The sequence below is a fragment of the Orycteropus afer genome, unplaced genomic scaffold (genome assembly GCF_000298275.1).
Source record: "Orycteropus afer afer isolate SDZICR_OR568_19922 unplaced genomic scaffold, OryAfe1.0 scaffold00368, whole genome shotgun sequence".
Taxonomy (NCBI): Eukaryota; Metazoa; Chordata; class Mammalia; order Tubulidentata; family Orycteropodidae; genus Orycteropus; species Orycteropus afer.
Window position 1 is genome coordinate 2,668,412 of NW_006921955.1, and position 25,904 is coordinate 2,694,315.

Genomic DNA, 25,904 nt, shown 5'->3' on the forward strand with positions numbered 1-25,904 from the left:
GCTGGTGGTAAATGGGGGCCTTGGAAGTGCATGCAAACTCAATTCAAAGAATAAATGCATGAAACAATCTGGACAACCAAACCAGAGAGTAAAGCCTTTTACTAGAGGAGCCACCATTTAAGGTGAGAATAACAGGGATGCAGGGGGCCAGGTGCAGGGAGGTGGAGGTGGGAATGAGGGTAAAAAGAGGGGAGGTGTGGTGAGCAGACGGAACTGGCTGGGCAAAGACCGAGCAGACTTCCAGATGCTGCCATGCTGCTCCTTGGGGACTGGGTCTCCCCAGAAGTCAGCCCCTCTCAAGGAGCTGCCCGCCCCCAGGCGCCCTGGAGGCGTGTCCGGAAGGGGCCTGTCGCGGTCCGGCCCCTGCCGCCCTTGCAGTCAGGCCGGATCGCTGCAGCTTGAGGAGCTATGCCCCGAGTAGCTGCGACCCTCCCCAGGCGTCCGAAGCCTGTGGGGAGAGGTGGGGACACCACGCCTGACCCGGGGAAACACAGAGGTGAGCGCCGGGGGCCTGATGAGCCCACATTCATTCTCTGCGCCTATTTTACCTGCCGACTGAGGGGCGACAGGGCATGGCGAGGGAGCTGGGCCAGGAAGGGGCCAAGCCGAGGACGAATCTCCTATGACCTTCTCCACTGGCCCCGTGAACTCCTGGCGCCTCAGCAGCGGCCACAGGCCGGAGGCTAGCTGCCCGAAATCAGCCTCCAGCTCAGAGGTTCGCGCGCCCATTGCCCGGGTGAGCGCCTTGAGACGGCCCTGAGCTCTGGCCCCCGCACCCCTCTGCGGTCGGGAGAGCAGCCACACCCCTCCCTCAGAGTGAAGTAGGCGGTCCCGAGCGCGAGGTCCAGAGCTAGCTATGGCCCCTCACCCCGCCGCGAGTTCTGAGATGCGTCCTTCCTCCGCTCTGCTAGGGGAAGTGCCACCCACGGTGGCGAAATCGGAATAGGGCCTCACCTTGCGGGGCTGTGCGAGGGGAGCGAGCCCTGGGCAATGCTCTGTTGCCTGCTTTGTGCCACGACCGCCTCAAACCCGTAAGGATTTGTCATCTTCTTGGTTCTTTGGCAGCTGTGAGAAGGGACATTAAGCCTAGACCCCACATGGGGACACTAAGCTGGTAACATGGGAATGATTGACTGAAGTTGAAAGGTTGCTGGCTCTGTTCCCAAGTTTAGGAGGTAGGAAAGAGCTGGATTTTAAGTGTTTAACTTCAAGAATGTTTTAAAGAAGTTTCATCTTTCATGCCCATTTCTTCTGTAAGAAAAGCATCTGGAAGTTTGCTCCAAAAATAATTTGCTCCAAAAATAATTTCAAAATATAACCCTTTTAGAAACAGAAGAAACCAAATCAGGACTCTGATCTCAAATACTCCAAAGTTCACCTCCTCCCACTGCCCACCAGGGTTAGCCTGAGAGTCCTGAACACAGGTCCCTCTGGGTGGTCTCTGGGGCCAGGCTTTGGGTTTAGGCATTTTCGTGTTACACTCTGCAAAGGAGGAAGCTGAGGACTGGAGGGATGGGCTGCCCAGGGTCACACTACTTCAGAGTTTGAGCCCAGCACAGAGGAGCAGGTGCTCAGGAATGCTTTGAACTGGATAGGGAGCAAGGTAGAGCTTTCTCTTTGTAGAAATGTATGGGATTCATCCTGGCCTCACAGCAACAGTAATCATTTAATGAAATGACAGCTGCCCTTTGGTATCTACTGTGCACCCTGGGTGTGTGTGTATGTGTGTTGGGGTGGGGTGGGGGGTGGCCACAATTCCCTCTCATAGATAGGAAAACTGAGGCCCAGAGGCCCTACTGGATTTGGTGTTATTTTGTCTACAACTCAGGGTCCTGTTTGTGGAGGAACACTTAGCTCCTTCCCTTCCCAGTAGTGTTGGAGGAGGGCTCACTGAGTGCTGACACTGCCCACTTGATCTTGGGAGGTGAGTGGGAGGTGGTAGTAATGCCCAAGGTCAACTAAAGGCCAGGGAAGTGCCCAAGGCCTTCAAATCCTGCTGGAAGGGAATTGCACTGAGTGGATGTAGGAGAACAAAGGTGTATTTCCACCCAAAAGGCCACTTGTATCAAAATTACAGTGGAGAGGACCTAAAATAAAAAACAAACATTGCTATGAGTTGATTTTAACTCAGTGACCCTATGTTGTTGTTGTTGTTATGTGCCGTCGAGATAAAACTGCTGCATGGGGCAGACTGCCACATCTTTCTCTTGCAAAATGGCTAGTGGGTTCATATCACCAAGCTTTCAGCTAGCAGCAAAGTGCTTAACCGCTGTACTACCAGGGCTCCTAGTAGTGAGAATAGAGGGTCTCAAAGACCTCAGGGCCTGGCTGTCAGGTCATTCAGTTCCCTGTGCCAGCCAACTTGTTCTGCCCTCCTACCCTGTGAGCCACGTGCCACTAGGTCCATCGTTGGGGTTCGGAGTTGGAATTCTACCTCTGACCTTGGGTAAGTCACCCCATGTCAGTTTTTTCCATGTGTAAAGTGGTAAGTGCTATATACCTGAGCCAGGCTACGAACAGGCCAGGCAGAGCCCAGGGAGGGCTTGGTATGCCCATTTGTGCAGTCACGTTCTGCTACAGGATAATACTAGTGCTCAGGACTCCATTTCTCCTCTGCTTTGTGGTTTCCAGCTGTGAAAATGAGTGTGGCCATCATTCCTGTGAGGAATGGGTGGTTGGTCAATTTGGAGACAGTTTGACACTGTCTACAACAGTCGGGATGTATGTTTTTCTCCCAATCTGTAAAACAGGCTTATTACTCTGTTCTTCCTAGTATATGTGAAATTCTGGCCAGATATCCTCTGCATCTTGGGGGTCCTGCTTTTCTCACACCTTCAGTGCTCAGTCTGGGGGTGTGGCTCTATAGAGGAGGCTCCTTAGAGTAGGAGTTTATAACTGTGTATTGGGACATCTGGGTACTTAGTCAGCCACCATGCCACGGGGTCTAATTCCTGCCCTGGATTCAAGGCCATCTGCCTGTAGCTTGGAGGGCCCTGGTGAGGAGGTGGCATGGTCCACTCCTTTTCCTAGCTGGACCCTGGCCTGGTTCCCAGGGCTGCTTCTTTATCAAGGAGATTGTCCAGGAACATGATGTGGCGGGAGGAGGAACACAGGCTTCCAGTGGCTGGAAGTGGCCATCTTGGTACTCTTGGAAGGGGCCTTGGAGGACTGGGTCTCAGAAAGAGGGAGGCAGAAAGAAGGGTGGGTGGGTTAGCCGGGGAGGTGGGTGTTTTGGTTCTCTAGTGCCACTCTAACAGACACACCACAAATGTGTGGCTTTAACAAACAGTGATTTATTCTCTTACAGTTTAGGAGGCTAGAAGTCTGAGTTCAAAGTGCTAGCTCTAGGGGCTATGGGAAAGCCCCTTGACCTTGGGCTTCAGCTCTGCCTCTGGCTCCCAGCCCACTGAAGCTGGAGGCTTCTCTTAGGCAGCTGTTGGCTGCTGAGGCTGACACACCCAAGGTTGATGAATAAAATGACACACTGCCCTTGAGGGCTAGTTGTGGTCTCCCACTGGTTGTTGGCAGAGCTGCTGGATAAAAGAGGTATGGGTTCTCGGAGCCCCACTTCTCCCTACCTCCCCACCCCCAGAGATCTGGGGGTTGTACTTCTCCTAGGTTGGATTAGCCTGTTCTAATCTGAAGGAGAATGCATATTCCAGGGATTGAGGCTGCCCTACCCTTAGGGGAGGCCTGGAGACTACCCAGCCTGGATTTATTTAGGCTAGTTTGAAGTCCATGAGCATGCCCTCATGGGTGGTCCAGGGGGCCTGAGCCTTGCTGTGGAGGCACAGTTCAAATGTGGGACTGTGCTCTTCAGTTGTACAGTGTCTTCTGTGTGCTTGTGTCATCCCTTTGAATTCTCCAAGAAATCCTTCATCAGGGTTCCCTTTTTATATTTGGATTAGAAGTGACTTTTCAGGTCATGTAGGGAGTCATTGGCAGGTGGGACATTATTGATTGCCTGGTCCTGCAGCAGGTGAGGTTAGGTACAGAGGCTGTGTGAGTGCCAGGAAGGAAGATGTAGGGAATAGTTGTAGTCCAAGATTCCAAATAAAATATTAACATATGTAGATAATTGTTGAACACTAGCTAGCTAGAATGGTCCAGGAGGATGGGGCCCACACAGTAGGCTGTGCAGTCCTAGTCTGTTCTGCACCTTGTGCCCAACCTGGCCCTGGCAGTGGAGGGCTGAGCTACCCAATGTGCAATGTGGTGGCAGGTGGCCAGGGACATGGGTCATACCTGAGCAAGTAGGCTTAACCAGTCGCTCCTGAGCCCCGAGGGTCTGAGGGACCTTGAAAGTTATCCTTGGGTGGTGGGGTGGCCCTCCTCACTATCCCATAAGCTGTGAGGCCTTGGAAACCTATGAAACCAACTAGTAGCTGCCATCAAGTCAACTCTAACTCGTCGTGACCCCCATTGGGTTTCTGAGGTTGTAAATCTCTACAGAAGTAGATCACCCCACCTTCCTTCCATGGAGTGGCTGGCTGGTGGGTTTGAACCACTGACCTTCTGGTTAGCAGCCAAATTCCTTATCCACTATACCACCAGAGCTCCTTGGAAACCCTATGGGGCAGTTTTATTTTATCCTATAGGGTTGCTGTAAACAGAATTGACTCAGTGACAATGGGTTTGATTTTACAGTTTAGTACAGAGAGGGAGATAGTAAAGGATACCTGTACCAAATGCCCTTGACCTGCTATGGTGAGTCTATGAGGTTAACTCCTTTTCTCAGGAAGTCAGACCAGTTCCCCTTCTACCCCCACCCCCAGGCTGGATAGGATCTCCAATCTGTGACCTCTGCATTGGTTCATGGGTAAAGGAGGTTTAACATCCCTGTCCACCCAGCGTGAGATAACGCAGTTGAAAGCTTGATGTTAACTTGAACAGCAACTAAAGACCAGTCACCATGGAGTACACTCTGACTCATGGTGACCACATGAGTCAGAGTGAAAACTGTGCTCATAGGGTTTTCAATGGCAGATTTTTCAGTTGATCACCAGGCCTTTCTTCTGAGATGCCTCTGAGTAGACTTGAACCCCCACCCTTTAGGTTAGCAGCTGAACACATTAACTGTACCACCCAGGGACTCATTGACACAGTAGGGACTTCATAAATATTAGTCTCTTCTCTACCCTTTCTTAACTACTATGATTTTTCTCCAGGGCTTTTTTTTTTTTTTTTTTGTCTTTAAAACAAAGAACAATTCAAGTGTGGTTATTGCTTCTGGAGTACTGATAGCTGGTTTATGTTGATGAAAATTTAATCAATTAAGGTTAGGTTTGCACAACTGATTAATATAATTGCAGTCCATAATTTGTACACCTGTGAAAAGTTGAATTGGCAAAAAACTCAATGCCATCGAGTCGGTCCTGACTCATAACGACCCATCCTTGGGTTTCCGAGGCAGTATCCTATGGAAGTAAACAACAGCAACTCCCTGCCCGCCTCCCCCTCCAAAAAAAAAAAAGAGGTACCTGCTGAGGCTGCTTATGTACAACCAAATACCTCATGGACTTTGGTGCTTTGGTTTAGAGGCTTAGAGCAGGGTTTCATAGGACATCGCAGATAATTGGCCTAATATTGTTTTTAGTGCTTCCATTCTACCTCCTCATTTGTTGGATAGTGCCTGCGGTCTTATGTGGCCATTCAGGGTTCAACAAATGGTCTTTATTTGCCTAGAGTAAAAGAGAAAGAATGGGAGTCAGGAATAGGAGGAAGAAATGGGATGTATGACTAATTACGTGCATGAACAATTGCCTCCTTTGCCATGAGATAAGAAGTACTGAATAGTGCCAGGCTACCATTACTGAATATTTTGATCAAATATTCTGTAGGAGAATCCTGATCAAAAGGAGTAAAATGCCAAAAAAATAATTGCAAATTCTCTGGAATCCAGACTTTTGGAGCCATGGAGACTAAATGAACACCGAAAACTATTGACCTGAGATAATCTTTAAACCTTAAACCAAAAATATCTCCTGTCTTCTTAAAACCAAATAGTTTAGTTTAACTAGTAAAGACTGTCTACTTTGAGCATAATGCCCTTTTAAGAACTATTTATATGGGATCAAATTCACAACAGTAACTAGAAAGATTAGATAAGAGAGTTACGGGCAGTGAGTTAATGTTGATGTGGGAGGAACAGTTCAAGAAAGGAGAGTGAGAATGATTGCACAACATGAAGAATGTAACGAATGTAACTGAATTATACACGTAGAAACTGTTCAATTGGTGTATGTTCTCCTGTCTAATATTCAGCAACAACAACAAAAATACAAATTATAAAATATCAAAATAAAACAAAGAACAATTCAAATAGCACACTATGTTGAAAGCACTGATTCTCAGCATCTACTGTGCATGAGAACCCCAGGTCAGTGGGGTAGGATGCAATATCTGATGTCCCAGGTCAGAGAAAGGTGTGAAGCTATTTTTTAAAGCCCCAGTTCTCTACTTTGAGAGCTGCTCTTGGAAACCTCCCTCCTTCCTGCAGCACCCCCCACCCCAGTTTGGAGTGTTGTCCTTACAGCCCTGCCCTCTGTGTACTCTGTACTCTATGCTTGTGCAGGGCTATGTGGGGTTGTACTTATTGGACTTGCACTCCAAATTGTGTGTGTAATTTGACATTACATCCTATAAATCCTTATTAGTCTGTATGAGAGTGCTCCTCATTCTCTGTAGTTGCAGTTGGGGACTTCATGCTTTTTTGCCTTGGTTGTTATTTTCTGCCTGGCACCCCCCACTCTACCACCATTTTTATGAGGCCCTTGTGGGCCTAGTAGGCTTGGAGGTCTTGGATTGACTTCTTCCAGGGTTGTTGGGGACCCACCATCCCAGGCAGGCAGGGAACCCTGTTGGAGGTACTCCCTGTTCAGTAGGACCACCCTATGGTACTATTTCAAAGACAGATGCCCTCCAACAGTGGAATCCTCAAAGCCTGTGATGGGATGTTTGCTAGCAGAGAACACAAGATATGACCTTTGTGAACTCAGATGACATGAATGGTGACTTTGTTTTTTGGGGGATGTGGTGATACAGCTCCCTACCTCATCAACCACACAAGTGGGTGATAGTTAAGACAACCAAGAGAAGTCATGGTTTCCTTGATGGGGGTGTCTTAGTAGGAGCTTTGTGTTATTGTGCCCCAGCTCTGTGTGGTGAAGCATATTATTGTCTCTGTGTTACAGGTGAGAGAACAGAGGCCCATACAAGTCAAGCTACATGCCTAGGTCATACAGCTGGTGAGGGCTGGGGCTAGAATTCAGATCATTGGGCTCTAGAAGCTGAGCTTTGCAGCCTCAAGGGAGTAGGAGGACCTGACCAGGCCCAGATAAAAGGATGACATTATAGGTGACGCCAAGCACATGAATGCAATACAATCAGCAGTGTCTCTATATTAAGCTTGGGCAGGAGGGGCCCCGGCAGGTGGTAATAGGAGGTACACCCTGATGGTCAGTTGCACATCAGGGATAATGCACGAGAATTTGCTCCCAACATTTTATTATCATATCGCCAAACATATAGCAAAGTTGAAAGACTTTTATACCCACACTGCCATCTACTAAGTTATACCTTTAACTGCTTTACAACACTCCCCTCCACTAGTAAATCTTGTTTTTTGGATGAAGTTCTCATTTTACTTTTCAAGGGTGAATTTGGCTTGGTCCATTCATTCTTCCATCTTGTAAGTCCTTGTGTGCCAGGTGACAGGGCCAATGTTGGACATGCCGATGAGGGAAGCATGCATGACCATCCCTGACAGTCTCCCTGGGGCTGATCAGGGCCTGCCTGTTTTGGCCAGCACTCTTCTAAGACTCCTTTGCCCTCTGGTCTGCACAGCTTCACCCACATTCCTTCCAGGTGTTCTTTATCGCTACTGTTCATTGCCCCTCCACCTCCTCCACAGTGAGGCCCCTACAGTGGTACTATTCCACGTGTCCTGACTCTAAGCCTGGCCTCATGTTGAGCACTAAATAACTGATGCATCTACTCTGCTAGGAACTTCTGGACCATGGGAGAGACTTACCAGTCAATGGGCCATAGGGGCATGACATTGAGAGACTTCATGGAGAATGTCTGGGGAAGGGTACTCTGCAGTAAGGCAGAAGGAACAGGTGTGGGGAGGTGGGATGAAGTGAGTGTGACAGGGCCTGAGAGCAAGGAACACCCTTGGATGGTGAAACAGAGAGAGCAGGGCCTAAAGGCCAAGTTTAGGATTTGAGTCTTCTCATAGTAGTGAGCCCATAACTACAGGGAGTTGTGGTCTGAAAGGAGGTTCTTGTGGTGGTTATCTTTTTGTGTCAACTTGGCTAGGCCTGGTTGAGTGGCTGGGCAGCTGGATGTAGTATTCCCCATGATGAGACTGGTAATCAATTCCATAGTGGAATCTACTGTGAGCAGCTGAGTAGCTGCCTTAGGGAATGTGATCTGCTTCCTGTATATAAGCAGAAGCCTTGGGAATGGTCTCTAGCTTATGGCACCTTGAACCCTTCATGTAGCTGTGTCATTGTTCAGCAGCCTGCCATGCTCTGCCGACCTTGGGACTTAAAATGGACTTGAATCAATGGCCTGCCATGTGGTTTGATAACACCAGGACTGTACCATTTTATTTGTCAACCTTGGGCTTGTCAGCCTCAGCAGCCAACAGCTGCTGGAGTGAAGAAAAGCCTCTAGCTTCAGTGGGCCAGGAGCAAAAGGCAGAGCTGAAGCCCAAGGTCGAGGGGCTTTCACACAGCCCCTAGAACCTGGCACTTTGAACTCGGATTTCTAGCCTCCAAACTGTAAGAGAATAAACTGCTATTTGTTCAAGCCATCCCATTTGTGGTATATTCCTGTCAGAGTGGCACTAGGTAACCAGAACAGTTCTCAAAGATCTTGGGGGCTTCAGGAGCTTCAGTGGGAGGTAACTGTCATGGTTGAGAGGTGTAGGGGCTTGAAATCTAAAGTCAGGGCAGAGGTAGGGTCAGGCAGTAGGAGTAGTGGAGAGGAAGCACGTGGGGGTCCATGAGTACTTTGGGAAATGGACTTCTCGGACTTTTGTCAGTTGGGGGTGGGCTGAGCAATGAGGAGGAGCCCATCTCTGAGTGGGAGTGTTGTGCTTCTTGTACAGAAAGAAACCCTCTGGGGAGAATGTCAAGGTTCCCTTTAAGACATCTGTGAGACACCTGTGAGTGCAATGGGTGTCTACAACTGGCTCTTCAAAGCTCTGAGATACAGGACTGGACAAGATCTCCAGGGTGAGAAGGGACACAAATGGAACCTTGGAGTTGCCAAGGTATAAAGATCAGGAAAAGGAACAGGAACTAGCAAAAGTGACAGAGAACCGGCAGCCCAAAATCTGAGGAAAGCGGAATGGGGAGGAGGGGGTGTCATGGCCATCAGGTGGGCTGCAAGGAGGATGTGGCCAGCTGGGCTGGGTCACACTGAGGGCTGCAGTGAGTGGACACTGGAGATGCTTGTGCCCTGCAGTGGTGAGGACAGAAGGCATCTGGATGGAGGAGGCAGCCCATGCACCACACAGTGAGGAGGTAAGGCTGCAAAAGGCTGAGGCTGGGGCTGGCCAAGGGAGAAGGCAGCTGGAACTGTAACGAAGTTTTAGCTGCTACACCAGAGAGAGCCAAAGGATGATGATTTAAGATGAGGGAAGCATTCAGTTCTCTCATGTGCTATCCAGTCTGGTATGATGGTTTTGCTTTTGTGATGCAGAAGCCCACATGCCTTCTGTGTTACTTGGCACCTGTTTGCAAAGTTGAAGATATACTACCACTATCGAGGACAGAGGAGGGGAAGGAGAATCTGCCCTTTCCTAGGAAGCACAGCCAAAACTCAGTACCTATACCTGGCTACAGGCAAGCCTGCCTGTCAGTGTTAGCCTATGGCTAAGGGCCTAGGCAAGTGTCTTCCCACCCTGAGGAGGGAAAGACGGGTATGGGTAATTGATTGTAGATGCCCCTGCCACAGTGATGCAAGAGGCAGGAGGGAGCTGTTTGCATCTAGTAGGCCAGGAAAGAGTCTCTGCTGATAGATTGTGGACCCTGGGTGGCTGAGGGCCAGCCTGAAAGGATGGAAAGGGAGCCTGAGGGAGTGGCCTAAAGCTAGAGATTACCTCTACACTTCTCTTGGGGAGAGTGCAATCCTGTATAGAGCAGCCTCAGGCAAGAAGAAACAGAATGTGACTCCATCCAGGCCCTATGACTTCTGTGCCAGGGCTGAGCAGCACCAGGGGACGCAGAGGTAAAAGAAATTGGCAGATCAGGACTGCCTTCTAAGAGGAGGCAGCACCTGAGTCCTTTAGGTGAGGAAGAGCTATCCAGGTAGATGCAGGTGGAACAGTACATACAAAATCTGGAGGTGAAGGGCAGCCTATGTACGCAGCAAACTGCCCATGATGGCCTGAGCATGACGGGGCAAGTAGAACATGACAGACCCTTTAGAGTTCATGGGGTGCTGTAGCCAGGACATTTGAGAAATGTAGAGGTAGGTTGGAGGAGTGAGACTGGCAGCAGGGAGGATGAGGTGGAGGCTGGCTCAGGTGCAGGTGGAGAATGAGGAGGCCTGAATAGGTCTCTCTCTCTTCAGTGGGCAGTAGTGCTGGGATTGATTAATGATGTTTGCCATAGACTGAGCAATAGTAATAGGTAGAGTGTGTTGGTTACAGATTTGCCATTCCCTACTTAGGCAATTCTGGTGGGGTAGTGCCTAAGGCATTTGATGGTACCAGAAGGCTGGTGGTTCAAACCCACCAGCCACTCCTTGGACTCTACCCCTATAGAGATACTGCCTCGGAAACCCAAGGAGGGGTCGTTATAAGTTGAATTGACTTGACAGCAGTGACTTTGGGGTTTTTGTTTGTTTGTTTGTTTGTTTTGTTTTTTTACTTAGGCAGCAGGGCTGGGATCCATTAGTGATGTCTGCCATAAACTGGGCAATAGGAATGGATGGGAGTGTGTGGGTCATAGGAATTCCAATGTGACTGGGGCCTCAGTGCAGATTTTGTCCTCAGTAGCCAATCAGCCAACCAGCCCTTGGTTGTATGCCCCCAGAGATGGGATGTTCCCTCCCTCTTCAACAGGCAGCTTGTTCTATTCCTGTACAGCAGTGCATATAAAAACAATTTTTATATTGATCTTAAAATCAGCTTTCTTGTCTCTTCCCACAAAGTTCCTGGTTCCAACTTGGGGACCACCCACTGTGGTCTGGCTGGGAGATTCTGGGCAACTAATGTCTCTGAGCTTCACTTGTACCCCTAGGAGTTGTGAATCCACCAAAAGTGTTCTTATAAGATTTTACACAGCTCCAGGCCACAGAAATGGAGATGCCTAAATTGAGGACAGGGAAAAATGTTAGCTACTGGCGGCCCTGGGGACAAAGCCTCATGACTGTGGCTTCCTGGCTGAGCCCGCCGTGGTACTATACTCCTACATCCACTTACTGGCTGCAAGGGTAGCAGATACCCAGAACCAAGGATCCTGAGAAAGGAAAGAGACTTTCCTCTCTGAGGACTTCATTCACACCTATCTGGTGCCTATAGAATATAGTAGTTAATTAGAGCTCAGATTCTGGAGTCAGAGCCCTTGGGTTTGGATCCTGGCTGCCTTCTGACAAAGTGAGCTGAAACGAGTGAGGATAAGCATAGGATGACATGAAATAATTCAGGTCTCAGGTTTACAGCAGTGCTTGGGACATACTGGGTGCTCAGAATGTTATCAGCCTCACCACTCTTGTCCTTACACCTATGGGGCTCTGCCTGGGGGAAGCCACTCCTTGCTTGGCCTTCCTGGGGCTACCAGCTCTTCCCAGTGCCCTGCACACCTGCCCTCTTCCCTGCACCAGGACTAGATGGCATCTCAGACTCTTCTAGATTTTCCTTTCCTCCTTCCTTCCCTAGCACCCTGTGTTAGACTGGGTTCTCTAAAGAAACAAAGCCAGTAAAGCTTATATATAGAGAGAAAATGAAATTTATCTTAGGAAAATGGCTCACACACTTACACAAGCTGGCAAATCCCAAGTTCTTGGATCAAATGTCAAGTGGGAGGCTTTTCCCGACTCACTCAGTGAAAGGGGCTGACGAGGTCAAGGTTGGCAGGCAGTATACTGGCTGTAGACTCCAGCGAATGACGAATCCAAGATCTCCAGGTGAATGGTGGATTGTTCGCTCATGGACAGTTGTCGGCAGAATCCTGATCCGCTGAAGAATGTCTCTTTTCCCAGGATGTCCATAAATATATTGGAAGCAAACCACACCCCTAGGGAAACTCCCTTTCAATGAATTGGCTGCTCAAAACATATACATCTGATGCCATCATGGGAATACCCACATCACAACTGCTTAAAGCACACAGAATTGTGCTCCAGCCAAGTTGACACACAGCTCCAACTATCACAGTCCACCCCTTGTCAACTTGGCAGTTGTACACATCTTCTTAACCATATATAATCTCTAAATAAGAACAATTATAAAGTCATATTTGTGCCTAACATGATACACTAACACACATACAACCGAAACTCATTAACCTTATTTACATTTCATAGTTCGTAACAGAAGGAAACAAAAATATTTGATGCACATATACAGTGAAGAGATATAACAATCACAGTCCTCATTTCTACAACTGGTCATATGGTCATAGTTAATATTCAGAACTACCTTCTTTCACCACCCATTCTGTATTTCCCCTGCCCTCAGCAAGCCCTGAGTTAGTCGTGGTTCTTTGACTGGTGGGATGACCCAAACCTTCATTCCTGAAAGGTCTGGGCCATTAGTAGTCTTATCAGAATTGGGTTGCTGTAATTTTCCATTGACTTTAATCACAGGGCATGGTAGTACTGAGACGTCCTAAAGAATCTCCTGTATTCCAGACATATTCTTCTTTACCTCCATTATGTAATGTCAATCCAATTCTCCTTGGTAATCAGGATCTATTACACCAGACAGTACAGTAATGCCCTTCTTTGTCTGTTGATCCAGAGGCATGAGGAAGCCAAAATGGCCAGGTGGCATTCTTAATTTCCAGTTCAATGGAATCAGTATTGTGTCTCCAGGTGAGAGTGTTCCTCCCTTTGGGACTAAGATCTCCAGACCTGCAGAGCATAGGGTAGCAGGGACAGGAAGCAAAAATTTTTTGAGTGAGTCACTAGGGGTAATAGTGAGTGGTACCACCCCTGTTTCCACACCTTGGTTCCTGGACCTGTGAGTCCTGGCTATCGGAGAAACAGAACCATATATTGGATGCTGGTTTAGAGCATATACAACCTCCTGGAGAACATTGCCCAACCCTTCAAGGTATTGCCACCTTGCTGGCACCATAATTGTGTTTTCAGGAGGCCATTCCATCATTCTATCAAGCCAGCTGCTTTGGGATAATGGTGAACATGGTAAGACCAGTGGATTCCATGAGCATAGGCCCGTTGCCGCACTTCATTTGCTGTGAAGTGAGTCCCTTGATCTGAAGCAATGCTGTGCGGGATGCCATGACGGTGGATAACGCATTCTGTAAGTCCACGGATAGTAGTTTTGGCAGAAGCACTGTATGCAGGGAAGGCAAATCCATATCCAGAATAAGTATCTATTCCAGTAGGAACAAAACACTGTCCTTTCCATGATGGAAGTGGTCCAATGTAATCAACCTGCCACCATGTTGCTGGCTGATCACCCTGAGGAATGGTTCTATATCGCGGACTCAGTGTTGGTGTCTGCTGCTGGCAGATTGGGCATTCAGCAGTGGCAGTAGCCAAATCAGCCTTGGTAAGTGGGAGTCCATGCTTCTAAGCCCATGCATAATCTCCATCCCTGCCACCATGGCCACTTTGTTCATGACCGCATTGAACAATGACAGGAGTAGCTGGGGGAAAATGATGGCTGATTTCCACTGAATGTGTCATCCTATCCACCTGATTGTTAAAGTCCTCCTCTGCTGAGGTCACCTTTTGGTGGGCATTCACATGAGACACAAATATCTTTACTCCTTTGGCTCATTCAGGGACATCTATCCACATAACTCTTCCCCATACATCCTTATCACCAATTTTCCAATCATGCTCCTTCCAAGTCCCAGCCAAGCCATTAGCCACAGCCCATGAATCCGTATATAATTGCGCATCTGGCCATTTCTTATTCCATGCAAAGTCAACAGCCATATGCATGGCTTGAAGTTCTGCCCATTGGGAAGATTTCCCTTCACAACTGTCCTTCAAGGAACTCCCAGAAAGGGGCTGCAGTGCCACTGCTGTCCACTTTCGAGTGGTGCCTGCATATCATGCAGAACCATCTATAAACCAGGCATGAGTTTTCTCTTCCTCAGTCAACTGATCATGAGGAACTCCCCATGAGGCCACAAGTGCAGACTGGGAGAGGGAAGGCAAGGTAACTGGAGTAGAAACCATAGGCATTTGGGCCACTTCCTCATGCAACTTATTTGTGCCTTCAGGTCCTTCTGGAGCCCTATCTCTGATATACCACTTCCATTTAATGATGGAGTGCTGCTGTGCACATCCAACTTTATGACTCTGTGGGTCAGACAACACCCAGTTCATGATGGGAAGCTCAAGCCTCATGGTGACTTGGTGGCCCATGGTTAGGCATTCAGTCTCTACTAAAGCCCAGTAACAAGCCAAAAGCTGTTTCTCAAAAGGAGAGTAGTTATCTGCAGAGGATGGCAGGGCTTTGCTCCAAAATCCCAAGGGTCTGCATTGCGATTCACCAATAGGGACCTGCCAAAGACTCCAAACAGCATCTCTATCTACTACAGACACTTCAAGCACCATTGGATCAGCCGGATCATATGGCCCAAGTGGCAGAGCAGCCTGCACGGCAGCCTGAACCTGTTGCAGGGCCGTTGTTCTGGGACCCACTCAAAACTAGCAGCTTTCCAAGTCACTTGATAAATAGGCTGCAGCAACACACCCAAATGAGGGATATGTTGCCTCCAAAATTTAAAGAGGCCCACCAGACATTGTGCCTCATTTTCAGTTGTGGGGGAAGCCAGATACAATAACTTATCCTTCATTTTAATAGGAAAATCTCAACATGCCCCACACCATCGGACCCCTAGAAATTTCACTGAGGTGGAAGGTGCCTGAATTTTTGTTTGGTTAATTTCCCAACCTCTAGCATGCATATTGTCTCACCAATAAGTCTAGAGTCATTGATACTTCTTCCTTACTAGGTCCAATCAGCATAATGTCATCAATATAATGGACCAGTGTGATGTCTTGTGGAAGGGAAAGATGATCAAGATCCCTACGGACTAAATTATGACATAGTGCTGGGGAGTTGATATACCCTTGGGGAAGCACTGTGGAAGTATACTGTTGGCCTTGTCAGCTGAAGGCAAACTGCTTCTGATGGTCCTTTGAAATTGGTATTGAGAAAAAGGCATTGGCCAGATCAATAGCTGCATACCAAGTACCAGGAGATATACTAATTTGTTCAGACAGTGAAACCAAATCAGGAACAGCAGCTACAATTGCTGTCACCACCTGATTAAGTTTATGATAATCTACTGTCATTCTCCAAGATCCATCTGCTTTTTGCACAGACCAAATAGGTGAATTAAATTGGCATGTGGTAAGAATCACCACCCCTGCATCCTTCAGGTCCTTGATGGTGGCAGTAATCTCTGCCACCCCTCCAGGGATGCAGTATTGCTTTTGGTTTACTATTTTTGTAAGTAGAGGCAGTTCTAATAGCTTCCACGTGGCTTTTCTTACCATAACAGCCCTTACTCCACATGTCAGGGATCCAATGTGGGAATTCTGCCAATTGCTCAGTGTATCTATTCCAATTATGCATTCTGGAACTGGGGAAATCACTAAAGGATGGACCCACTGGACCCACTGGTCCCATTGAGACACACCTTAGCTAAGACTCCATCAATAACTTGACCTCCATATGCCCCCACTCTGACTGGTGGGCCACAATGACACTTTGGGATTTCTGGAATTAGTGTCAGTTCAAAGCCAGTGTCCAGCAATCACTGAAAAGTCTGATTATTTCCTTTTCCCCAGTGAACAGTCACTCTCATAAAAGGCCTCAGATCCCTTTGGGGAAGGCTGGAAGAAAGATTGACATTATAGATTTTTGGCAATGTAGTGGGGTCCTTCCTCAGAGGGACCTGGCCTCCCCTTCATTCAAGGGGTTGTGGGTCTGTCTGTAAACTGACTCAATCCTGGGAATTGATTGAGAGACTGTGACTCTCTATTCTGGCAATTCAATCTAGGCTGCTGTTCATGTGACCTAGAATTCTTCTGTCCATACAGATCAAGTAAATATTTAGTAGACTGGCCATGTAGTTCACTACTGGGAACACCATGAGCAAGTAGCCAATGCCATAATTCCACATGAGTCAGAGTATTCTGATTACTGTTCTGACTCTGCTGTCCATTATGGTAACCACGCCCAGCTTGCCTTTGTGGATTAACTGCTGCCACTTGGCCCCTACTACCACAGGGTCCAATCAGCCCCATCATAGTTAAGTGTCTTAGTTCATTTAGGGCAGTTCCCACTGTCAAATATGGTTCGTATAAAATAGCAATCACAGCAGTCTTCAAGGATGCTGGACCCTTCACAAATTTATTCCTCACCATACTGGTGAAAGGCGTGTCTTCTGGATTCTCCATTTCTGGCTCTAGGGGTCTGTTCTAGTTACCTAGTGCTGCTCTGACAAGAAAATGCCACAAATGGGATGGCTTGAACAACAGGAGTTTATTCTCTTACAGTTTGGAGGCTTTAAGTCCAAGTTCAAAGTGCCAGGCTCTAGGTGCTGGGTGAAAGGCCCTCAGCCTTGGGCTTCAGCTCTCCCTCCAGCTCCCGGCCCACTGAAGCTAGAGGTGTTTCTTCACTCAGACAGCTGCTGGCTGCTGAGGCTAACAAGCCCAAGGTTGACAAATAGATGGCACAATCCTAATGTTACCAAACCACACGGCAGGCCATTAATTCAAGTCCATTGTAAGTCCCAAGGTCAGCAGAGCATGGCAGGCTGCTGAACAATGATACAGCTACATGTAGGGTCCAAGTGTGCTGTAGGCTCGAGACCATTTCCCAAGGCTTCTGCTTAAATACAGGAAGCAGACCACATTCCCTAAGGCAGCTACTGAGCTGCTCACAGTAAATTCCACCATGGAGTTGATTACCAGTCTCATCACGGGGAATTCTACATCCAGCTGCCCAGCCACTCAACTAGGCCCAGCCAAGTGACACACAAACTAAACTACCACAGGGTCTTATCTGATAAATGCATTCTAACAGGCCAATTTCCCTAAGGCTCTAGATACCTTCTTCTACATTATACCAAGGCAGGTCTGGTATTTCTACTTGACTTAAGGTAGGCTACCGCATAATCCATGCTTCAGTAAGCCAACCAAATAAACCATTAGATCCTTTCCTAACCTCTTGAGCCGAAACATTGAATAAAGAATCTGTATTTTGTGGGCCTAAATTAATAAGCCCATACTGATCCAATGTTACATTCCTTGCACCATTATCCCACACCCTCAGTAGTCATTCTCATACATATTCTCCAGGTTTCTGTCTGTACATGTTAGCAAAATCAAGTAGGTCTTTTAGGGTGTAGTGTACCACCTCCTCAGTCACACTTTGTATTTCACCTTTTGGGGCTCGCTTGGACTTAACTTTAGTTATAGGTCTAGCAGCAACAATGGGTGGTTGGGACAGTCCCTGAGAACATTCAGCAATGTCTTCCATGGCCTCTGCCTAAGGCAATGACCCAGCAGAAACAGTTGGGTTAATCCTATCAAACTGAGGTGGAGGGGATAATGGTTTGACAGTAGTCCCTTCAGATGGGAGGGATTCAACAGAATTTACAGGCTCCATATCATGATCTTTCTGACTATCTTCCCATATGTCCCCATACCAGGTTTCAGGATCCCATTTTTTCCCAATCAATGCCCTCACTTTAACTTCAGACACCATTCTGGGTTGGTAATTTAATTTAATTGGCATTGTAATTCAGCCATCTTTACAATAAGACTCTGGGTTTGGTTTTCAGCAATATCAGTTCTGTTACTAGAAGAAATAAGGCTTTCTTTCAGAGCATAACTGGAAACATTGAGGTCTTTCATGCAGTGCTTAAATCGTGACTCATGACTCAGGAGCTCTGATAGCATAGTACCTAAGGCACTTGACTACTAACCAGAAGGCTGGCGGTTCAAATCCACCAGCCAGTTCTTGGAAAGAAGATGGGGCAATCTACTTCCGTAGTGATACTGCCTCAGAAACCCAAGGAGGGGTTGCTATGTGTTGGCCCGACTCAGTGGCACATAACAACACACAACAAGAAGCCATGACTCAGCAGCCCTGAGCTCATCTGGCTCTTTCACCACTTTATCTAGTGTGAGTAGGACCAACCAACCAGCTTTCTTATACTCTTCATGCTGACAAAATTGCAGAAAAGTATCAAATATACAATCACTCAGAGCCTCACTTCTCACAAGTACTTGGTCTATTGCTGGTGCTATTTTGCATATTAATGTTGCCACCTCATGCCATGGATTAGCAGGGTCCTCTTTACTAAAAGAGGAAGGGTCACTAGTGTCTTTATGATTAATCAAATTGGAGAACCAATTTAGGAAGTCCATCCTTATGATATTGTCTCTCTAGAACCATTCTCAGTACCAAATGTGTTAGACTGGGTTCTCTAGAGAACCAAAACCAGTAAAGTTTATATATAGATAGAAAGAGAAATTTATTTTAGGAAAATGGCTCACACACTTATAGAAGCTGGCAAGTCCCAAGTTCTTGGATCAAATGTCAAGCTGGAGGCTTTTCCCGACTGACGCAGTGAAGCACTGACGAGCTCAAGGTTGGCAGGCTGTTGACTCCAACAAATGATGAATCCAAGATCTCCAGGATGAATGGTGGATTGTTCACTCACAGGCAGTTATAGGCAGAATCCAAATCCACAGAAGAATGTCTCTTTTCCCAGGATTTCCATAAATATATTGGAAGCAGGTCACACCCTTAGGGAAATTCCCTTTCAATGGATTGGCTGCTCAAAACATATACATCTGATCCTATCATGGGAATGACCACATCACAACTGCTTAAACCACACAGAATTGTGGTCCAGCCAAGTTGACACACATCTCCAACTATCACACACCCCTAGAAGTTTCAGTCCTTTCAGTCAGACTCAAACTCAAAACCAAACTCACTGCCGTCAAGTTGGTTCTAACTATAGTGACCTCTCCTTGGGTTTCTGAGGCAGTATCTCTACGGAAGTAGACTGCCTAGTCTTCCTTCTGAGGAGTGGCTGGTGGGTTTGAACTGCCAGCCTTCTGGTTAGCAGTCAAATGCCTTAGGCACTACACCACCAGAGCTCCCAAACTAGGTGTTTTTCATTTTGACCAAGCTAAGAGACAGAAACCAGTATCTTAGGTTTTAAATTTGTACTTCTTTGATTGATAAATATTTCCTTCTGTTTTATATATGTATTTTTTAACTTCCCATTCCCTTCGCCCCTCAGCCATTGGTAACCACTAATCTACTTTGGTCTCTATGGATTTGCCTATTCTAGATATTTCATATAAATGAGATCATATAATATTTGTTATTTGTGTCTGATATTTCACTTAGCATAATGTTTTCAAAGTTCATCCATGTTGTAGTATGTATCAATACTTCATTTCTCTTTATGGCTGAATAATATTTCATTATATGGATATACAATATTGTATTTATCCATTCATCTGTTGATAGACACTTGGGTTGTTTCCACCTTTGGGCTATAGTGAATAATGTTGCAATGAGCATTGATATATAAATGTCTGTTTGAGGCTCTATGCTTAAGTCTTCTTGGGGATAATCCTAGAAGTGGAATTGTGGGTCATATGATAATTCCATGCTTAACTTTTTGAGGCGCTCCCAAAGTATTTTTCACAAGCGCTACACCATTTTACATTCCCAGCAAGAATGCATCCAATTTCTTTACATTCTTGCCAATGCTTGTTATTTTCTATTTTTCTGAAAATAGGCACGCTAGTGAGTATGAAATGCTATCTCTTTATGGTTTTGATTTTCATCTCCCATATGACTAATGATGTTGAGCATCTTTTCATGTGCTTGTCCATTTGCGTATCTTCTTGGGAGAAATGTCTATTTACATTGTTTGTCTGGATATTAACCCATTATCTGATATGTGGTTTTCAAATAATTTCTCCCATTCTGTAGATTGTCTTTTCATTTTCTTGATAATGTCCCTTGATGCACAAATGTTTTTTATTTTGATAATGTCCAATTTATCTATCTTCTCTTTTGTTGCTTGTACCTTTGGTGTCATGGCTAAGAATCCATTGCCAAAAACAAGGCACTGAAGCTTATGCTTCAGTGAAAACTACTATGTTTTCTTCTAAGAGTTTTATAGTTTTCGGTCTTACATTAGATCATTGATCCATTTTGAATTAATTTTTATATATGGTATGAGGTAGAGATCCAACTTCATTCTTTTGCATGTGGACATCTAGTTGTTTCCACATCATTTATTGAACAACTTATTTTTTCCCCAATGAATGAACTTTCACCCAGACCAAAACACTATTGGTCATAGATATATAGGCTTATTTCTGGAGTCTCAATTCTATTCCATTGGTCTCTGTGTCTCTTCATACACCAGTATCAGGCTGTATACTGTACATTTGTAGTACATTTTAAAATAGAGAAGTATGCATCCTCCTGACTTTGTTCTCCTCCTGATTTTTTTAAACAGCTTTATTGAAATATAATTACATGCCTTACAATCCACCCATTTAGAGTATACATTCAATGACTTTGAGCATATGTACAAGGTTGTGCAATAATCACAGTGAATTTTGAAACATTTTTATTTCCCCCAAAATAAACTTCTCAGATCCCCCCTACTCCCAGCCCCTGACAACCACCCATTACTTTCCTTTTCTCTATAGATTTGCCTATTCTAGATCTATCATATAAATAGAATCACGCAATATATGTCCTTTTTGACTGACTTCTTTCACTTAGCATAATGTTTCAAAGTTCACCTACATTATAACATGTACCAGTATTTCATTCCTTCTTGTAGCTAAATAATATTCCATTTGTATGCATATACCACAATTTATCTGTTCATCCATTGAGGGATATTTGGGTTGTTTCCAATTTTGGCTGTTATCAATAATGCTGCTAGAGCGTTCCTGTATAAATTTTTGTATGAGCACATATTTTCAGTTGTCTTGAATATATATGCCTAGGAGTAGAATTTCTGGAACTCATGCAGCTAGTTCCAGGGCCTATCTACTGCACTGTTCTGCTGCCAAAACCAAACTGAACTCACTGCCATTGAGTCAATTCTGACTCTTAGCAGCCCTATAGGACAGATTAGAACTGCCCCATAGTATTTCCAAAGCTATAAATCTTTATGGAAGCAGATTGCCTTATATTTCTCTTGTGGAGCACTTGTTGGGTTCAAACCACTAATCTTTTGGTTAGCAGCCAAATGCCTTAACCACTGCATCACCAGAGCTCCTACTGTTCTGCTTCAGGGCCATATAAAGTACTCTGCACAGGATCTGGCACAAAGTGAAGTCAGAGTCCATCATCATTATTTTCATTATTTTTATTATTATTATAGTCTCAGAGCCTGGGGTGGACCAACACAGAAAGTCCTAAAAACCTAAGTAGAACATTGGGCTAAAATTGTGAATGAAGCTTTGTATTAGGTTTGGCTCAGTCCACTTTATTCCAAACAGTGGCTTAAAATAAGACAGCATTTATTTCTTTCTCATATGAGAATTCATGCTTCCTCCTGTGCTTGCCTCTCAGACAGCCTATACATTCTCTTTCTTCTGAAAGGCACAACACTGAAGTGCTGCACAGCACTGGTACTCACACCCCTGTGACCAGAATTTAGTCGTGTGGCTGTACCCATCTTCAAGGGAGACTGATACAGTTTTCAGATGGTGGTCATGTCTCCAGCTGCAGCGTTGGGATTGGGAGAAGACATATTAGTGAGCAGTTATGCCTAAGGATGGAAATTGGGTTTGCAGTTTACCAGGAGAAGCTGTGGAGCCAGGTCTCCCTGGATTGGTTTTGGGGTTGGATTCCTAACACTGTGTTCTCTTGTGGGTAGAGACCTGGTATTGGATAGACCCTTGTCTCCATCTCTGCCATCTTCCCACATTAGACCTTTGCTGTGACATTTAGCCTTGTTCTGCCTGTGAAATGAAGGTGAAAACACCTTCTTCCTAGGGTTATACTAGCAGTTGTCTGTGCTGAATTCCTGGACACCCTGCCCCACCTTCTTCTCCCAGTGCAAACACCAGAAACCTCCCCTGGCCTGTGCCTGACCTTTGCCGGTGAGTATTCTGAATGCCACCTAGGCATCTCAGCATATTAAGGTGCCTTAGGTTCTTAGTAGGAGGATGGGGTAGGGACAAGGAGATAAGGCTACTGGGCACTGCTGGGGAATTGAGGGATGCTACTCAGAAGGAAGGTTGGGCAATCCTACTTCCGTAGTGATACTGCCTCGGAAACCCAAGGAGGGGTCGCTATGAGTCGGGGCCGACTCAACAGCACATAACAACAACAACAACAACACTTGGCTAAGGAGCATAGTGGCATAGTGGTTAAAGCATTCAGCTGCTAATCAAAAGGCAGTGGTTTGAACCACCAGTTGCTCACGATGAGTGGGAATTGACTTGATGGCAGTGGGTTTGATTTTGGGTTTTTGGGCTCAGCCAAGGACAACCAAGCACATCTCTGTGTTCCTGTTTGTCCATCCCTGTGTCTACAGGGAAGCGACTGAGTTTAACTCATCTTTGTGGTTCTTTACTCCTCTACTCTCCCTCTTCCTCCAGCCATTGCTTTTTCACTCATCCATTTAGTCAACAAATGTTGAGGTACCTGCCTGGGTCAGGCTCAGGAGTTAGCAAGGGCCAGGGGCCTTACCTCAGCAAGCTAAATTCCTCAGGGTGACCACATTAAACAGAGGACAGAGACTGAAAAGTCAGTGAGTGGTAGGTGTGGGAGGGAATCTGGTGGTGAGATGAGAATGTCGATGAGAACTTCCCAGGCAGAGCAATGGCCTTGGGGGCCTGTGGGTCGGGAGGGGAGTTCTGGGGCTAAGAAGTAGGGCATGGTGCTGAGAGCAGGGGACTGAAGGAAAGACTTTGGAAGTGACAAGAGGGCAGCTGCAGAAGAGTGGAACAGACTTTGTGGGTTTTTTAAGTTGAAACATAAGGCTTATTCTGAGCAATTATTCTATATGCTTACAGGCAGACCATTCTGATAAAAAAGAGAAAATGACTCCCTGCCTTATGTGCATTTTAAGGGGACCCTCTGACTTCCATTTGAAACATAGACTGTGAGTGTGAGGATGGAAGCTGGGAGAAAGAAGGGGGTAACTGCCATGGTTTGAGGTGTGGAGGCTGACACCACAGTAATAGAGAGGATTGAATTCTGGGTGTGTATGTGTATAATCAAAGGGGAAAATAAGTAGTAGATATCTCACTTTTTAAAAAAAATTTTTTTCTTTACTGTGATTTGGGTGGAAATTTACAGAGCAGATATGTTTTATTCTTAACAGTTCATACAGATTTTGTTTCACAGCACTGATTCCAAAACCAAAACCAAACTCACTGCCGTCAAGTTGGATCCAACTCATAGCGACCCCTCCTCCTTGGGTTTCTGAGGTGGTATCACTATGGAAGTAGATTTTCCAACCTTCCTTCCAAGGAGTGGCTGGTGGGTTTGAACTGCCAGCCTTCTAGTTACCAGTCAAATTCCTTAGGTACTAAGCCACCAAAGCTCCATTCCCAATAATAAACAGCTCTCTTCCTTTCTCCTCCCTGTGACTACCCCTTCCCTGTTCCTTCTTATCTATTCATTCCTGTCTGTCCAGCTTTCCCCTTATGCAAATGCTGCCCTTCTGATCTCTTACAGTTGTTTGATCTAAGGGGTGCCTCTCCGTGAAGTAGGTGGATACATCTCGTGGGGGTAGGTGTTCTGCTTGTAGGTCTTTCCAGCCCCAAAGGATAATCTGGGGCCATAGTCTCAGGTGTTCAACAACCTCTATCTAACCAGTAATTTTCATCTTTTTATGTTATTATTTTAATTGTGATTTGGGTGAAAGTTTACAGAGAAAATTCATTTTCCATACAGTAATTCATACACATTTTGTTTCATGACACTGACTGTAATTCCTATAATGTAACAACTCTCTTCCCACTTGTGGTAGTTAAGTTTGTGTGTCAACTTGACTGGGCCTGGTTGAGTGGCTTGGCAGCTGAATGTAGTATTCCCCATGATGAGACTGGTAATCAACTCCATGGTGGAATCTACTGTGAGCAGCCTTAGGGATGTGTTCTGCTTCCTGTATATAAGGAGAAGCATTGGGCAATGGTCTCTAGTTTATGGCATGCTTGAACCCTGCATGTAGCCGTGTTGTTGTTCAGCAGCCTGCCATGCTCTGCCGACCTTGGGACTTTCAATGGACTTAAATTAATTGCCTGCCGTGTAGTTTGGTAACATCAGGACTGTGCCTTTTTACCTGTCAGCCTTGGGCTTGTCAGCCTCAGGAGCCAGCAGCTGTCTGAGTAAAGAAAAGCCTCTACCTCCAGTGGATTGGAAGCAGGAGGCAGAGCCGAAGCCCAAGGTTGAGGGGCTTTCACCCAGCCCCTAGAGCCTGGCACTTTGAATTTGGACTTAAAGCCTCCAAACAATAAAAGAATAAACTCCTGTTTGTTCAAGCCATCCCACTTGTGTTATTTCTGTTAGAGCAGCACTAGGTAACCAAAAGACAATATGGTACTGAGAGAGTGGGGTGCTGCTCTGAGAGTTACCTAAAATGTGGAAACAGGAGTGGAGTGCACCCTGGACCCAAGACCCTGGCAGACAGACCCCAGCATATGGCATGAGAGGTGGTAGGAGCAGAGCCAAGAGACCAACATGAGAGACGGCAGGAACAGGGCCCAGAGACCGACATGTGACATCAACAACCTTACCAGCCCACGGAGGAGAAAGCTGGGTGCCATTGGGTAGGCAGCTTCCTGATGGAGTGGGTTGCCTTCAGGCGTTAATTGGTAGAAAAGACCGGCATGAAATGGAGTAGCATGTTGGCCGGCCCAGGGAGCAAGAAAGCTGAGTGCTTTTTGGGCCCGAAGATTTCTTGCAGAGTGGGTTGCCTTTGGCATTAATTGGCAGAAGTGGAGAGACTAAGAAAACGGGAAGCAGAGCTGCCTCAGCCTCAAGGGGTAGGACCATGGAACCACTATAGCCCCCTAGGTTTCAAAGAGTTAGACCTTCGCCAACTTCTGGAGTGTGGGGCTGCTCATTCATGTGGGCCAATGGGATGGAGCCATAACCACTGGCCAAGAGAGAAGTGCACCATGCCCAAGAGGTAGAGGAACAGGGTCCACCAGGCCAAGGGCATGAGGTCACCACTCAGGAACTAGGGGATTAGAGCCACCCAGGGAAGAAGATCTGTACAGATGCCACCCATTGAAGATCTGTACAGGTGCCAACTTGACAAGGGGTAGAATTGTGGTAGTTAAGTTTGTGTGTCAACTTGTCTGGGCCTGGTTGAGTGGCTGGGCAGCTGGATATAGTATTCCCCATGATGAGACTGGTAATCAGCTCCATGGTAGAATCTACTGTGAGCAGCTGAGTGACTGCCCTAGGGAGGTGGTCTGCTTCCTGTATATAAGAAGAAGCCTTGTTGGAAATAGAAATACCATTTGAACCAGCCATTCCATTATTAGGTATATATCCTAAAGAACTGAGAGCCATGACAAGAACAGACACACATGCATACCCATGTTCATCACAGCACTATTTACAATAGCCAAAAGATGGAAACAACCTAGGTGTCCATCAACTGAAGAATGGATAACCAAACTATGGTACATACACACAATGGAATACTATG

General features: G+C 46.3%; 1 protein-coding gene across 1 annotated transcript in view; it reads left to right on the top strand.

Annotated features, from left to right (window-relative positions):
- The first annotated feature begins 408 nt into the window (after nucleotides 1-408).
- Nucleotides 409-25,904, top strand: part of SUSD3 (sushi domain containing 3) — a 46,570-nt gene continuing 21,074 nt past the window's right edge. The window contains exon 1 of the mRNA XM_042782560.1: nucleotides 409-496. Coding sequence (XP_042638494.1) covers nucleotides 409-496 — 88 coding nt within the window. The remainder of the gene's footprint in view (nucleotides 497-25,904) is intronic.